At 38.2% G+C, this 18,312-nt stretch overlaps 1 protein-coding gene across 2 annotated transcripts; it reads right to left on the minus strand.

Annotated features, from left to right (window-relative positions):
* Window positions 1-410: 410 nt before the first annotated feature.
* Window positions 411-18,053, minus strand: LOC127451953 (zinc finger protein 653-like). 2 transcript variants are annotated; one of them, XM_051717044.1, is made up of 10 exons: window positions 17,755-18,053; window positions 17,175-17,215; window positions 14,939-15,247; window positions 13,611-14,140; window positions 9,753-9,900; window positions 8,488-8,563; window positions 7,543-7,654; window positions 5,983-6,097; window positions 5,237-5,336; window positions 411-892 (listed from the first exon to the last, which is right to left on the minus strand). In XM_051717044.1, exons 1-10 carry the CDS (start codon window positions 18,030-18,032, stop codon window positions 694-696), a joined length of 1,908 nt encoding a protein of 635 aa, XP_051573004.1. In that variant the 5' UTR covers window positions 18,033-18,053; the 3' UTR covers window positions 411-693. The 2 variants fall into 2 exon arrangements, with proteins under 2 accessions (XP_051573004.1, XP_051573003.1); XM_051717043.1 differs by having other exon boundaries at window positions 9,735-9,900.
* Window positions 18,054-18,312: the final 259 nt, after the last annotated feature.

Here is an 18,312-nt window from a genome sequence, read left to right on the forward strand (position 1 = left end):
AAAATTTGTGATTTCAGAATAAGTTAGTATTTGGTATTTCCCCCTTTTTCATTCACTAAAGCTGGTAAAAAAAACCTGATGATCATGTTGTCCAGCATGACTTGAGAATGTCCCAAAGAGCATCTTGTGTGCGCCAGTGGAAGCAAGAAAATCCTGGTCAAAGTCGCAAATATGCTTATTTGATTAGTGATCTAGAAAATGTGTAGAATCTCAAATATTATTATATTATAACATTTTTTTGGTTTATTTATTTTTTTATTCCTAAAACTTAGTTTATTTCCAGGTTTAAATGTAGGGAAAAAAACACATTAATGTGGTCTCTGACTTTTGGCCTCCACTGCATGTCCATCAACCTACTTTAGAACTGAACAACTGAGATCTTAAATAAAAACCCATTGTGCAGTACAAAACAAAATTAATTAATTTATTTTTTATACAATGTCAGAAAAAGTAGAATCTGTGTTTCCAAATTCTGTGTCCAGCACAGTAAAGAACTAAATCCTTTCCATGTCCATTCATATTCATTTCTATGATTTAACAAGCATTTAAACATTTTTAGGCCAATACCAAAATGTTAGGCCCTAAATGTTTTTCAAAAATTACACAAAGTACACAAATGCTATAACAAATAAAGAAACACTTTGTTTAAGAGTAGCCTTAATAAAACTGTGCACATACTCAAGTCTTTTTTCTTTAAGAGTCAATCATTCTCTCCTCAGGTGCTTGTTTGTCTGGATGGCTCTTGAGTTTGTGGAACTTGACGCTGTCGAGTTTCTCGAAACGTTTGCCGCAGTGCTCGCACGTGTAGTTGAAGTGCGCTTCAGACGTGTGTTTCCTCATGTGCCAGTTGAGTGACGCTCGCTGTCGACACTGATACCCACATATCTCACATCTATAGGGGAAGATTAAAAAACAAAAACAAAGTGTTACACACAATGACAGTGGACCTTTAAAAATATAGTTTCCTCAAAAATGAAAGTTCTGTCATCATTTACTCACTCATATGTCGTTCCAAACCTGCATTACTATTTCTTTTTTTTTGTCCATGGAACACAAAAGAAATAAATGGTGACACTTTCATTTTTGGGTAAACTATCACTTATCGCATACAGTACAACCAGGTAATTACTCACAACTATCCACACTGTATCACCTAGATATCACATAGAGACTGTGTCTGTTCCCCAAACTACCAAACACAAAACTCACTAAATCATTTAGAAAAAATTTGATTAAACTTGGTCCAACTTGAAAAAAAACAAAACAAAAATAATAATAATAATTAAAGATAAACATCATATAGAGGTAGGGCTACTAAACATTAGATCTCTTTCTACCAAAACACTAATTGTGAGTGAAATTATTACAGATCATAGTTTGGATGCGCTTAGTTTGAATAAAACCGGGCTTAAACCAGATGAATATATTAGTTTAAATGAATCTACTCCCCCAGGTTATTATTATAAACATAAGCCTCATCTGAAGGATCGAGGAGGAGGTGTTGCTACAATTTACAGTGATGTTTTTGGAGTTACTCAGAGGACAGGATACAAGTTAAGTCTTTTGAACTAATAATGCTTAATATGACACCGTCAGATATAAATAAAAAATCTCTGTCACCTTTTGCCCTTGCTACAGTATATAGATCACCCGGGCCGTACTCTGGTTTCCTTGGTGAATTTGCAAATATTCTATCTGATCTAGTAGTTAATGTAGATAGAGTTTTAATTGTTGGTGACTTCAACATTCACATAGATAATGAAAATGACATATTAGGATTAGCATTTAGCGATATTCTCAACTCTCTTGGAGTCAGATAAAATGTGACAGGATCAACTCATCGCCGTAATCATACGCTAGATTTAATTCTGTCATATGGAGTTGATGTTGATACTATAGAAATTCTACCGCAGAGCGATGACATCTCAGATCAGTACCTCATCTCTTGTTTGTTGTGATCAGCTAATGTCACTCAGTCTACACCACGCTATCGTTCAGGTAGAACTATTCTTTCGACCACTAAAGATAGCTTCACTAATAATATTCCAGAATTGTCTCACGTACTTAGTAAGCCAAAAAGTCTAGAAGAACTTGATGAAATAACAGAAAATATAAATAGTCTTCTCTAGCACTCTTGATAAGTGTTGCCCCCCGCCGTCTCGATTAAAGAAAACGAAAGATAAAAGCCTCGCACCGTGGTACAATGATCACACTCATGCTCTCAAGAGAGCAGCTCGGAAAATGGAGCGCAAGTAGAAGAATACAAAATAAGAGGTATTTCACGGTGCATGGAAGGATAGTGTCTATAGCTACAGAAAGGCTTTAAAAGCTGCCTGTCTGCATATTTTAGCAAACTCATAGAAAATAACCACAACAATCCTAGGTGTTTATTCAGTACTGGGGCTAAACTGGTTAGGAATAAAGCATCGACTGAACCAGATATTCCGTTGCAGTACAATAGTAATGACTTCATGAATTTCTTTACTGATAAAATTTAAATAATCAGAAATACATTTTGAACTATGCAATCAGCTGTCACAGCACCTCAGAAAACAGTGTCTCATAATATTGCTCACGAGCAACTTCAATCCTTCACTGTCATAGGTCATGAAGAGCTAACAAAACTTATCAAAAAATCAAAAGCCACAACATGTGTGATAGATCCAATACCAACTAAGCTCATAAAAGAGGTATTCCCAGTAATCTCAGAACCTCTACTTAATTTTATTAACTCCTCGCTATCCTTAAGACATGTCCCAAGAAACTTCAACATGGCAGTTATCAAACCACTTATTAAGAAGCCACAGCTTGATCCTGGAGAATTGGCTATTTACAGACTGATTTCAAATCTACCATTTATGTCGAAAATACTAGAAAAGGTAGTGTCCTCCCAACTATGTTCATTTCTACAGAGAAATAGAATATATGAACAATTTCAGTCAGGATTTAGGCCCCATCACAGTACAGAGACTGCACATACCAGAGTTACAAATGACTTGCTCATTTCATCTGATCGCGGCTGCATTTCTCTTCTTGTGCTTTTAGATCTTAGTGCTGCCTTCGACATGATAGATCACGACATTCTCTTGAACAGGCTGGAGAATATGTTGCCATTAGTGGACTTGTATTAGCATGGTTTTGGTCCCATTTATCAGACTGCTACCACTTTGTATGTGTAAACGAGGAATTGTCAAATCAAACAAAAGTTAAGTATGGAGTGCCACAGGGATCAGTTTTAGGGCCTCTGCTTTTCTCCTTATATATGCTTCCCTTGGGAGATATTATCAGGAATCATGTAATAAGTTTCCACTGTTATGCCGACGATACCCAACTTTATATTTCTTCTAAACCTGACGAAATTTCACAATTCTCCAAATTAGCAGAGTGTATCAATGAAATCAAAGATTGGATGGCCAGAAATTTACTTCTACTCAATTCTGACAAAACAGAGGTACTAATGATTGGACCAAAACCCTCTAAAAATAAGCCACTAATAATTTGACTCTTGATAGATGTACTGTTACGTCACCTTCTACAGCAAAGAACTGTCCTTTAAAAATCTAATTTCCAATGTTTGTAGAACAGCATTCTTCCACCTTAGAAATATTGCTAAGTTACGACACATGCTCTCTGTTGCTGATGCCAAAAAATTAATTCATGCATTCATGACCTCACAACTAGATGATTGTAATACATTACTGGGAGGATGTCCTGCAAGTTCAATAAATAAACTTCAGTTGGTTCCAAATGCAGCTGCCACAGTGCCGACTACAACCAAGAAATATGATCATATTAGCTCCATTCTATCATTGTTACATTGGCTACCTGTTAAATTTCACATTCATTTTAAAACTCTGTTCACTACGTACAAAGCTTTGAATGGTCTAGCTCCACAGTACTTAATGACTTTCTGACATGCTATGTTCTTTCACGTTCATTACGATCACAAAATTCTGGCTTGTTAATAATTCCAAGAATATCAAAATCAACAAAAGGAGGTAGATCCTTCTCATACTTGGCTCCTAAACTATGGAATAGTCTCCCTAACACTGTTCGGTACACAGACACACTCACTCAGTTTAAGTCTAGACTAAAGACTCATCTATTTACCCAGGCATACACCTAATTTATCCTTCAACTCACAATTAGGCTGTTTTAGTTAGGTCTGCCGGAACCAGAAACATCCATCATGATCTATAACTCTGCATAAAATTGAATGGCATCTAAGCTAATATTATTCTATTTGTTTCCATATCTCAACCATTCATATCCCAAGGTTACCAAAGCCAGCCAGATCCAGCTCGTTCCTGCTTGGTGTCGGACTCCACTGCTATGCTACAGCCGGTGTTAGACAAACTACAGCTGGTGCTAGCCAGTTTTCAGTTTTTTGACTTCAGAGGATGAACTGATGCCAACTCCAACTGTAAGACATCGGATATTTCATATGTCACTGCCTGAACCTTGGATTTAGGATAGACCCCATCGAACCTCACTGAAATGACCTGCAGGTTGAACTCCGATGCACCTCATCATTTATCTCTGCCTGCATCACCTTTGTCTATTGATGGACTACACTCTTGAAATGGAATACATAGATTATCATTTAATTGCCAACAAAAGCCTTCATCAGCCAACTAACAAAGGACAATGCATCTATATGAACTTCTGCAGTTAATCCAGGATGAACTTCAAAGACATTAGTCATTCATCTTACAGTTCATACAAAATCTTTTTATAAACACTGGCCCTTAACACTTACTTAGTTTAATAATTTTAAACCATGACTTGCACTGCACAAAAATTAAGTAATATTGGCATTATATTCATGTTGTTTAGTCAGAGGGGAACTGGCTCCCACAGTGAGTCTGGTTTCTCTCAAGGTTATTTTTCTCCATTAAACAACATCTTATGGAGTTTTGTGTTCCTTACCACAGTCGCCTTCAGCTTGCTCACTGGGGTTATAAATACAATTATTATTTATTAAATTTCTATACACATTTTACAATCATATTTAATCAAATTACACAATGATCACTGTTAGACTTTATAGATATTACAGTTTCATTTATTTTGTTTTTGTTAATGCATGATTTCCTGTAAAGCTGCTTTGAAACGATGTGTGTTGTGAAAAGCGCTATACAAATAAAAATGACTTGACTATTACCTCTGCTAAAGTGAGTTAGACAATAATTAAATATGTCAAATGAGCCAGTGTGATTCACAGTTATGAACTCACTGTAACGGCGTCTCTCCAGTGTGCGTTCGTCTGTGCACCTCTAAATGATTCTTGCGTTTGAATGATTTGCCACACGTTTCACAGATAAAGTCTCGCACTCCTGTGGAAAAATGAAACACATAAATAAATATATTATATATAAGTATATATATATATATATATTAGATAAATCATGGCGGGTTCTAAGGAGGGCATTTCCCCCCAGATTTTTCTTGTGCCCCCAGGAACTTCTGATGCCCCCCACCCTGGTCAGGTGGCGAAAACAGAGAACCTTTTTTCCACCCTAAAGGTCAAAATGCACACACCCGCCATCCTAGTATCGGCGCTGTGCTAAATTCTGATATACATTTCATATACATGGTTGAGGTTGTCAGAATAATAAAACATACAATTGTCTAAATCTTTTAATTAGCTTTAAAATCAATTAAAATTATTTTTAAATGCTCTTGATTACATTTTATTTACATTAAATCATACTATTTATTTGACAATTTTTTAATGTAATTTTAACACAATTACATTTAATTTATAATTATTATTTTTTTGCATTAATTTAATTTATATTATGTAAATTTTCTACATTACATTAACACACATAAATGTTAATATTCATTATGAAACCCATAAATGTTGCAGTGTGTAAATGAGTGCATTTCCCAAAAAGGATCTAAAGAGCAAGACTTTGACAATAATGGTATTTATCTCAGTAAAGTCTACTAAAAACACCCATAATTTGATGCATGTACCTGAGTGTATGATCATGTGACGGTGAAGGTGGTTGGACAGATAAAACTTTTTCCCACAGCCTGGATGTGGACAGACTTTGGTCCGACCCTTCCTGTGTACTAGGTTCACATGATTCTGTCCAATCATACAACATACAGACATACATCAGCTTTCAAAATGATGATACAAACTTAGTGGTAATTTTGTCAATAAAATTAAACAAATCTGTAAATTACTATGCAATAAAATTGGTACATTATAAACAATTTGAGATGGGGAATTACTTTGTAGTAACTTGTATCTAAAGTGACTTTTAGATGTAATTTTAAACTGTCAACTCTGTTTAAACAGACTATATGCTAAAAGGGCAATGGAAAGCGACAAAACCTTGTGCTTTTCTGCAACTAAAAAAAAAAAAAGAGAGAAAACGATGCCACATTCACACTTATGGAACTTCAAAATGTAGAATAAAAATATTCAGAAGTCATTAATATCAGTAAACATGTTACAGTGACAGAATGTTCAGAATTCAAAATGTAACTGACAGTGATTATGTGATCATAATATTCACATATTAAAGAATTATTCCATTCCGTTCAATACAAGTTAATCTCAATCAACAGCATTTGTGGCATAATGTTGACTGCCACAAAAAATAATTGACTTGCCCCTCCTTTTCTTAAAAAAGACAAATCTGGGTTACAGTGAGACACTTACATGTGAAGTGAATGGGGCCAATCCGTAAACTTTTAAATACTCACTGTTTCAAAAGTATAGCCGCAAAATGTAAATAATAAGTGTTAACATGATTTTGGTGTGATAAAATCACTAACTAACCTTTTCTGTGCCAATTTTACAACTTCGTTGCCATGACAATATAATGTAAACAAACCCAAAACCCTAAAAGAACTGTAAAAATGACGATTTAAACAACTTTACAGCTCAAATAATACATGAGTTTTAACAGGAGAATTAATGCAAGTGCTTTTTTAAAATTATAAGTTTCACATTTCTGCCTTTAAACCCTCAAAAATTGGCCCCATTGACTTCCATTGTAAGTGCCTCACTCTAACCTCGATTTCTGCTTTTTTTTTTTTTTATTTTAAAGAAAAGGAGGGTCAAGTTAACATTTTTGTGGTAATCAACATTATGCCACAAATGCTGTCGATTGAGCTTAACTCCCAGAATATTCCTTTAAATTGCAACTGCGCTTCTTAGTAAAGTGACCTACTTTTGTAATTACAGATGTTCATAATACTTTAACAACTTTATAACTATTTAGCCGATTCACATTCCATCATTTATAATATTTAACAAATCCTGAGTGAGGGGGAAATTTGATTTCCTGTTACTAAGAAACTTATTTTTAGTGCGCTTAACACCTATGACACATTAGACTGGATCCTTTGTGTGAAATAATAATAAAATATCAGGCTACTTAAGTTTATGCCAACACATTTGCCAGCATATAACATTACAACTTCTGTTTTTACACAGTTTGTCCAGTAGAATTGGTTTGAGTGCTTAGGGTCTGATTAGACATGCATTGTGAAAGCACAGGTGTGTTGAGGTGATCTCACCTGGAAACTGCTGATGGCCACGTACACCTGACTGCAGCCTTCATACGGGCAGTGGAACATCTTCAGCATGCCATCTGCCTCAATTACTGGACCCCTTCGGCTCTTCTTAGTCCTACAACACAAATACAGGTGACTTGTGAGTTGAGTGATCTTCCTGATGGATCAGATGTGTTGATGTACAGTATCAAACTACTGTAAGTAGTTTCACTTCATTTTGTAGAGTGTAAAGTTGTCAAAAACAATGTGCCATTGTGATTTTTCAAAACTTTTTTTTTTTGCTCAATGGTATATCCTACAGTTCTTTATAAATTGCTTGTTTTTAGTACAGCAGATTGCTTTAAAATTTAATAGTCGACCTCTCCTCAACGAGTCATGTGGTTTGAGGTATTATACAGTGTAGCATGAGTTACACACTTTAATACTGTTTGGGGTTTGTTAAAAAAAGGTCAACTCGGGGGGCCTGGGTAGCTCAGTGGTAAAAGACGCTGGCTATCACCCCTGGAGTTCGCTAGTTCGAATCCCAGGGCGTGCTGAGTGACTCCAGCCAGGTCTCCTAAGCAACCAAATTGGCCCGGTTGCTAGGGAGGGTAGAGTCACATGGGGTAACCTCCTCGTGGTCACTATGATGTGGTTCGTTCTCGGTGGGGCGCGTGGTGAGTTGAGCACGGATGCCGCGGAGAATAGCGTGAAGCCTCCACGCGCTATGTCTCCATGGCAATGCACTCAACAACGACGACTGTTTGATAAACTATGATCACATAATTGATAAACTATGAGTAAATGACCACATATTCTCAAGTCAATTTTTTTGCGACTAAAGTGCGACTCTAGTCCTAGTCTCAGATTTGGTTTTCATATTTCTTCATTTACAGTATGTATAAATATATGCATTACGTGTTTGAAAGTGGCTAATAGGTCACAATTCAAGGTCCCACACTGACTGACCTATTCAAAGATCTCTGAAGCTCCTTCGGACAGTGTGTTTCTTCACTGGATTCAAACAACTGCTTCTCACCCATATCTGAAAACATGGGACAATATCAAAAACTGAGCATCTTCAAAAGATTACCATTTTAAAGATCTGAAAGAACGTTTATACAGCAGGTCATCCAGAGATTGCAGAGGAAATCCTACACTGCTAAAAATCTTTTTCTTAATCAGTATTTTGCCTTTTTTTTCCAGTAAAAATACCCAATCTTCCCTAAAACAAGACAACTATACTTAAAGACTTAAAGGAATATTCCAGGTTCAGTTAAATTTAATCTCAATTGACAGCATTTGTGGCATAATGCTGATTACCACAAAATTTACTTTCGACGTGTTCTTCCCAAACAATTTAACCTTAGTTTCATCCGTCCACAAAACATCTTCCCAGTAGCGTTGTGGAGTGTAAAGGTGGTCTTTGGCAAACTTTATGTTTTTGTTGCAAAGCAGCAGCTTCTTTCGTGGTGTCCTACCATGGACACCATGCCTGTTTAATGTTTTCAGTGTAGTAGACTCATGAACAGAGATGTTAACCAGTTCCAGTGATTCCTTCAAGTCTTTAGCTGTCACCCCAGAGTTCTTTTTTTCCTCACTGAGCATTCTGCGGTGTTCCCTTTAAGTCATATTGGCTGGACGGCCACTTCTAGGGAGAGTAGCCATAGTATTAAATTTAGAAATGAATATCTAAGCTCTTTGAGATAACTCTGTAACCCTTTCTCTAATTAGCTTTTGTTGATGCCATCAGCCTAGTTCACGTATTTTTTCCCAACCTACACTGTGAATGTTTGAATGATGTATTTGATATGTACAAGAACAATACAATAATTTGTGGTATTAGTCAAAACAGATTGTATTTGTTCATTACCAGATTTTAAGACACATTTATACATAAATGCAGGCAATTGCCACTTTATATTCTGTTAAAACAACTCTTCAATTGTTTCCTAAGTAAATTTCTCTCGTTTCTGGGATGTTCAGATTCTTACTTGGAAACCAAGGAAAAAAAGGCATTTCAATAAATGGCTAAACTGAAACCAAACTCATAAGGAAGCTGTCCAAGTCGTTAAAATGTTTCTAAAACACACAGTTACGGCCTTGTGATTGCCTTATCATTCTTGTTTATTGTGCACACATGCTGTCCTGAAATAAAGCAGAGGTCAGCCATTCTCACTGAATCGTGACTGTAATGAATATGGGTCAGTTAAAACCTGCGACGGTGTTGGGACCCGAGGTCGCTCCTGACTGGCACATGTGATTATACGCCACGTCCCCGATCACAGTACACGTGACCTCTTCCACGTCGCCACCACCCACGTTCAGCTGAATGCCCTCTGACGTCAGAGCCTCGTAACTGGAACCTGTAATTATGATCAGCTACCGGGCAGACAAAGAATGGACGAGAAGAGGAAAAGAGAGAGGTAGAGAGTAATTTAAGAGTTATGAAATATGAAAATGAGGTTGACTAGTTCAGATTTTATTAACAGGAAGTCCATCATTGGGTGAATCTCATGAAAAATGGCCAAGTCATATTTTAACTTAAAATCAAAACATGTATTGTGAATTTATTTTTTCAAGTGACGTTTTTTTTTTTTGTCATTCTGAATGTTGATTTCATTAGATTTTCATTAATACAATACAATTATTAGACTTTCTTTAACATCAGGGGCTTTCATGTCCTACAGGTTGATTTTTAACAGATTTACTTTTTTTTTCTTTTTGTTATATGTGTCACATTAAAAACACTTTTTACCAGGCCTTCATCGTTTATTTCTGGCATTTTAAAAATGTATTTTATGTATAACATGTACTGTTTTAGCCTTGTCCCAGACTTGGGCTTTTAATATTGAACTATGAAAATCCATTATAAAAAATACATAGTTTAAAACTATGAATATCGAAACATTTAAATATTATGTAAAATAATTTCTATACTTTTTTTCAAACATTACGACCCAGTTGTGGCATAATTTTCACCACACCAAACAATTTTGCCCCATTTAAGTTTTTTTTCAACAGTTAGTGTGTTTGTTAAGCAAATCAACAAAAGTATCAGTGAAGAGCATGATTAACACGAAGTAATGTTTGAAGAAAACATTTAATGGCCGTCATTTCCAATCGAGCTGTAACTTTGCCAAATTATGCAAAAAGTGTGAACATTTTAAATTGTATTTAGGATACATAAAATGTTAGCTATGAAATCAGCCTTAGCAAGAGAAAGGAGTCTGCCATTTTATTTAATAAGCTTGAAAAATGTAACTTTCTTCAGCAGAATTCAATAAAACACAATACAGAATTTTAGATGTGCTGGAAATGATCATGATTTTCAGAGACAATTACAAAAATGACAAATCTCCGATGCATGAACATACACTGCTGGACATTGTCAAAAGACAAAAATAAACACATTTTAAAAATTTGTGAGTGTGAAAAATGTTTTATTAACCAGCATCTTGGAGTTTTGTGTTCCTTGCCACAGTCGACTTCAGCTTGCTCACTGGGGTTCTAAATACAATTATTATTTAATTATTTATTTTTATACACAATTTACAATCATATTTTATCAAACTACACAATGATGACTCAAAGACTTTATAGATATTATGGTTTCATTTTCTGTTAAAGCATGAATTTCTGTAAAGCTGCTTTGAAATTATACAGGTAAAGAGGCGGCAGGATCTGGCTGAACAGTAAACAAACTTTTATGATAAACTTAAAACCAATAAAAACGTGCAGCACGGCCGCGTGCTCCTCTCCCTCAAACCGGCATCTCCGGCACAGTCCGGCCACGCCCTCTTCCTAATCACACTCCTCCCCTGCCCGATTCAGGCCGGGGCACCACTGGTCTGATTAACTTCCAGCTGTTCTGTCAGCCGGTGGCCCACCCCAGACGAGGGGAGGTGTGGGGAGAGGGAAAGGGCGAGCGGAGACACACAGAGAGAGAGAGAGAGAGAGAGAGAGAGAAGAACTTGCTCGCCGGCTCCCGGACGCGCTGTCGCTCGGTCGTCAATCGCTCCTCCGCTCTATGGCGGACCCCAGCTCGCGCCTCCCCCGGCGGATGGCAGCAAGTCCTCCAGCCCCTGGCGGACGGAACAGCTCCTCCCCTTCTCGGCAGACGGCCGCGGTTCCTCCGGCTCTCAGCGGCCGGCCCAATCCCTCCGTCCCCAGGCAGATGGCCGCAGCTGCTCCCCTGGCGGGTGGCAGCGGTGAGGACTCCGCGACAGCGCATCCCTCCTCCCTCCCGGGTTTTGGCACCACTGTAACAGACAGAGGTTGGGCAAGGAGGCAGCGGGAACCGGCTGAACAGTAAACATAAACTTTAATGGTAAGCTTCAAACCAACATAAACAAACGTGCAGCACGGCTGCGTGCTTCTCTCTCTCGAACCAGCGTCTCTGGACGCCCCTTCTCTCGCTCTCCTGCTGATCAGCTGATGCAGCGCCGGCCATGCTCCTTCACGGCCCGGCCACACCCTCCTCCTCGTGTTGTGAAAAGCAATATACAAATAAAAATGACTCGACTTAACAAAACTTTACTTTCTTGAAAAGCCAACAGTGCAAAAAGAACCCAAAGTTGAAGAAACACCCATGAATATATTTATTTTTAAAGTTACATTAATAAGAATGAGATCTTTCTGGAATGAGAATTGAAGGGGGAAATGCACCTGTCATGAAAATGCATTCACAATGGTGCTTTAAGCTAAATATAATTATTTATTTAGATTTTAGTATAAAAGAGGAACAAGTTCTTGACAGGTTTCATGAGATTCATAGATTCATACCAATCATAGTTCTTTCACAAATAATGATCGTCTAGCTGACTATGAAAAAAAAAAAAAAAAGACGAAGTAGACATGGTTATGCGTTTGAGAAATAGGCCTCAGAAATGGCAGTGTTTGAGTGCACACTACATGGACTCTACAAGACCCCTGAAGGTGTCCTGTGGTATCTGGTACCAAAACATTAGCAGCAGATCCTTTTGCCATGAAGAGGTGTACCTGGTCTGCAATGATGTTTAGGTAGGTGACGTGTCAAATTGACATCCACATGAATGGCCGGACCCAGGGTTTCCCAGCAGAACATTGCCCAGAGCATCACACAACCTCCACCAGCTTGCCGTTTTCCCACAGTGCATCCTCGTGCACTTACGTGCCCATTGTAGGCACCTTCGACGGTGGACAGGGGTCATCATGGGCACTCTGACAGGTCTGCGGCTACGCAGCCCCATATGCAGCAGAGTGTGATGCACTGTGTGTTGTGACACATTCCTCCTGTAACCATCATTAAAATTTTCTATGACTTGTGCCGCAGTGGACCTTCTGTCGGTTCGGACCAGATTAAGAAAATGAAGCCCATATTTAGGCTCATTAAAATTGTTTGCATCATTGTATTATTTTTATAAAAATGATGCACATTTTACCTTCAAATTCATATAACCATAATACATCTAGACATTTTACTTTCTTATTTTATGTATTCTTGTTATTCTCAGTGGTAACTGCCATTATATTCTAGTAATGAGAATCTCATGATTAATTTAAATCAGCATAAAGGCAGTACAAACAAGTACCACCACAATGTATAAACACTTCATAATTTAAATAATAATGCTTTATTTCCACATTATAGTAAAGAGAATAAGTTTATTTTTTGTTATTATTTTGCATTCGGTAGTGAGAACTGTGGGTGCGTAATTACCATAAAAATAATGTTACAATAAATAAATGTCTTTTTATTTGATTTTGTTGTGAAATATGACCCAGACATGTTCTTGAGAGTTATCATTAGTCACTTACTTCATACTGCAGACATAGGCCACATTCACACTAATAAGTTTTCGTTAGAAAACGCATTAACTTTGTTACGTTTACGCCTCTCCACACTAGAACGGCATTATCCTCCACCGAAAACTGAGACTTTTGAAAACACTCTCCATCACTGTGTACTTGCTTACATTCTGGAAAACGATGACTTGAGAAAACTGAAAATTGAGTTTTCAAACTTAAATGGATCAGTGTGGATGTGGCCATAGTAAAAGTAGTGTCATTACAAAACAAAACCCTAGACTTTGTGTTCGCCTTTGACCTACTTGTGACCCTTCCAGTGTGGAGCGCTGCTCTGGCAGCTCACAGCCGCCCATCACCTTCTGTAGATCCTGAGTCTCATACAGCTCGCTCCGTGCTGCGGCGGCCGCCAACGGCGTGTGCATCATGTCTTGATCAATCGAGTGCGTGATCGCCTCCCTCACACCTTCTTGCGAATGATTAGCTACATCCTCCATTTCTCGCTTGTCCGTCAAGTGTGATGTGACTACCATGCACTCATAACTTTCTGCCTTCTCTAAAGGTCTCGAACCATCTGCCTGCTTCAGGACAGGGTTGGCGTCTCTTGACGCAACCCGACTTGAGGCCTTCCCATCGGATTCTGCTATGGTGGCTTGCGCTTGTTGGTCCATGAGCACCTCCATAGCCCACACGGCCTGGTTTCCCAAACAGCGCTCGGAAGCGGGGCTCCTGTGGGCTGCAGGGGCTCCTGGGAGGTCACTGATTGATGTGCATGTCATCTGATGAGCCATTGGAGAAGATTGTTCAGCATCACTTTCTAACTCATCGACTGCATCTGCAAGATTAAGAGGAGATTAAATGCATTGTTCATTCATCAACAATGTAAAAGTTGAGAAATGGGGCTCATTGAAAATCGCAACTCATTGGGTCTCTTATGCATTTAATGAATAAATAAGTTCCTGAGTCATAGAAAACAATCACAGCTTCGTACAACTCTTGACAACTGTAGAAAATTCTCTCACTTCACTGTTGATACCAGAGATCATGATAAAAATTGGACAGTGTTAATTTTTTTGAGCCACATCCCACCATAACTTCCTTATTGGAATGTGGCTTACTTCCATTGCACTGTGGCTTACTTTACTTCCGTTGTGTAGTAGTGTACTTGCAATGTGTTGTGGTTTACTTCCGGTGTGTTGTGGATCATTTCCGCCGTGCTCGGGCTTACTTCACTTCCGCCATGCTCGGGCTTAAATTTGTTGTGCTGTGGTTTATTTACATTGTGTTTTCAGCTTTAATTTGCTTTGATAATTGTGTTGTGCACCCCTGGACCACCGTAAACGAGGAATGAGTTCAAATTATTCTTTGTGGTAATCAAACTTACAGCCTACCAAAAATGCTGTTGATTGAGCTTAACTTGTACTTCACCCGGAACATTCCTTTGATTCCCACCCTTGTAACATTACTATTGATAATGTCTTCACACATGCAAGTTATATTTCATTTTAAAATAAGCCTAAGACATTTTGGCCGTATATGTATTGCAATAGCAATTAATGAAGTCCAGTTGTGTGAACAGCTCATTTAGTAGTCATCTTGTAATTATGGTAATTACAGCATAAGAGTTTCATACCTTGCAATTCCGTTTGGTTTTGAAGTGTCTTCCCCCTCTTGGTAATCTCACAGAGAGCAGATTTCTTCTCAGGAATGCCATCATCTCTCTCATTATTGTCATCTTCCACTTCTGACTCAGATCCGCCCCCTGCTGGCCAGGGTAGGTACTGCACAAATGAATGACCAGACACACACTGCCAAAGTGCAGACGTGGATAAACCCACTGTTGGCTCCACCGCCCGCAGTTCAGGCTCATGGGGGCATGACTGGCAGTGCCCTTGATACCAGCTCATTAAATTCTGCAAACTGGTGGCAGACACCTTCTTCCCTACAAGAAAAACAAACAATGACTCACTCACACAGATCAAATAAACATGAGATGGGTAATTCCTACTCTATTAGATGTATTTATCTAATTTACGTCTTAATATTCTGTGCATTCATTTGTTTCACATTTTGTTATGTTGCAGTCTTACAAAAAAAAAAAAAATATTCACATCAATCAACACTCCATATCCCATAATGACAAAGCAAAAACTTTGCAAATGTATTAAAAATAATAAACTGAAATATCACATTTGACATAAGTATTCAGATCCTTATCTCATTACTTAGTTGAAGCACCTTTGGCAGCAATTACAGCCTCAAGTCTTTTTGGGTATGATGCGACAAGCATTGCACACCTGGATTTGGGGATTTTCTGCCTTTCTTCTCTGCAGATCCTCTCCAGCTCTGTCAGGTTGGATGGGGACCGTCAGTGGACAGCCATTTTCAGGTCTCTCCAGAGACGTTCGATTGGGTTCATTGGCTCTGGCTAGGCCACTCAAGGACATTCACAGAGTTGTCCCTAAGACGCTCTTGTGTTGTCTTGGCTGTGTGCTTGGAGTCATTGTCCTGTTGGAAAGTGAACCTTTGGCCCAGTCTGAGGTCCTGAGCGCTCTGGATCAGGTTTTCATTAAGAATATCTCTGTATTTTTCTGCGTTCAGCTTTCCTTCAACCCGCCATGCTTCACTGTTGGTATGGTATTGCGCAGGTGATGAGTGGTGCCTGGTTTCCTCCAGACATGACGCTTGGAATTGAGACCAAACAGTCCAATCTTCATTTCATCAGACCAGAGAATCTTGTTTCTCACAGTCTGAGAGTCCTTTAGGTGCTTTTTTATGTGTCTTGCACTGAGGAGAAGCTTCCGTCTGGCCACTCTGACATAAAGCCCAGACTGGTGGAGTGTTGCAGTGATGGTTGTCCTACTGCAAGTTTCTTCCATCTCCAAACATGATCTCTGGAGCTCAACCAGAGTGACCATCTGGTTCTTAGTTACCTTTTTTACCAAGGCCCTTCTCCCCCGATTGCTCAATTTGGCTGGGCGGTCAGCTCTAGGAAGAGTCCTGGTTGTTCCAATCTTCTTCCATTTAAGAATTTTGGAGGCCATTGTGCTCTTGGGAACCTTCAATGCAGCCAAAAAAATGTTGTAGCCTTCCCCAGATCTATGCCTCGACACAATCCTGTCTCTGAGCTCTACAGGCAGTTCCTTTGATCTCATGGCTTGGTTGTTGCTCTGATATGCATTTTCAGCTGTGAGACCTTATATGGACAGGTATGAGCCTTTCCAAATCATGTCCAATCAATTGAATTTGCCACAGGTGGACTCCAATCAAAGTGTAGAAACATCTCAAAGATGATCCAGAGAAATGGGATGCACCCGAGCTAAATTTCAATTGTCATAGCAAAGAGTCTGAATACTTATGTCAATGTGATATTTCAGTTTTTTCTTTTAATGAATTTGCAGTTATCAAAAATCTGTTTTATGCTTTGTCATTATGGGGTATGGAGTGTAGATTGATGTGAAAAAAATAAATAAAGCATTTTAGCATAAGGCTGAAACATAACAAAATGTAAAATAAAAAAAATAAATTGAAAGGGCCTGAATACTTTCTGAATGCACTGTATACTGAAGGATAACATTTTAAACTCACAATTTATAAAGATCATATTTGTTTAGCACAATATCACAATTTAATTGTAGGTAAATTTAGTGTTTTCTAGTGTCCTCAATATCACTTTCCTTCCTGTTAGCATTTTATTTATTCCTTTATAGACCTTTTTTTATGATGTCATCATCATCATATATATATATATATATATATATATATATATATATATATATATATATATATATTAAGATACAGAGTTCAAAATTACTGCATAACAGGAATGACTCTTGATATTATTCATAAACTGCATTAATATTCCTCACCTTTCCGATGACTGTTGCATTGTTCAGGCAGGTTTTTGCTCCTGTTCAAAGCAGAGGAGACATGTTACAATTAAATACCATATTAAAAGCTACATGAAGTTATATTAAAACATAAATCAATGCTTAGAATATGCTGACTTGTGCAGTACTGGCAGAAAAATGACAAAATTTGGACATAAAAGGATTAATATGATTTAAAAGGATGTCATTCACGCCACCCTTTAAAATATGAAATATTTATATTTAAATGAAATATAAAATACCATGGTACAGTGATGGTATCAGATGGTTTGCCATGCAATTTTGATATTTACCATACATATTAAGATACTTTACGGTACACGGCCAAAAACATGGTACCTGTGGGTTCTGTTTACATGCAGTACCACTTGTAAAATGCTGTGCAACCAAATACCCATGAATGCCCATATACTACTTTTAAGCATGTAAACTGATGAATGCACAGCATGCATTTAATGTATATACATGCCATGCCACATATACGTATTGCACAGAGATTTGGAGTTATGCATGCACGCATAGGGTGCATATTAGTCATTCATTAAATCTATATACATACTTGCCGTATTTCTCTTGGTATTTCTCTCCGTACGCTGAATTTAACATGATTAAATACTCCGCGAGCCCCGCGTCGCTCAGGCTCGTGCGTCGGCGCAACTCGCTCCAGAACTGATGCGCTTCTCCCAGATAAACCCGCCGAACATCGTACTTCTTCCGCGACTCCAGTCGCCGCTGAGCCCGATCCGCGTCCGTCAGCCTTGGTCGACCCCTGCAGCGGCGTAATATGGCTTTGATTTGCTCTCCGGCTCCTCTGGAGTCCGTGTTCGCAGACGCCATCTTTCACATCAGCTGTTGGGTTGTTATGGTTTGTCTTAAAGGGAAGTGCTGTGTGTACCTTTACAGGAAGTGGCTTTTTTGCTGTAAATATGTGTTTTATTTAATTAATTTTTGTCTTCAGTCTTATATGAACGGTATTTTTTATTTAATTAAGCAGGGTAAAAATCTATAGAAAAAAAAATGTCCACTGAAAAGAGGATAATAATGACAATTTTTAACGTGTATTTGAACCGACACTTTGATCGACCAATCAACCACGAGCTCTCTTTTCCGAAAACCA

Source organism: Myxocyprinus asiaticus, chromosome 14 (genome assembly GCF_019703515.2).
Source record: "Myxocyprinus asiaticus isolate MX2 ecotype Aquarium Trade chromosome 14, UBuf_Myxa_2, whole genome shotgun sequence".
NCBI classification, from domain to species: Eukaryota; Metazoa; Chordata; class Actinopteri; order Cypriniformes; family Catostomidae; genus Myxocyprinus; species Myxocyprinus asiaticus.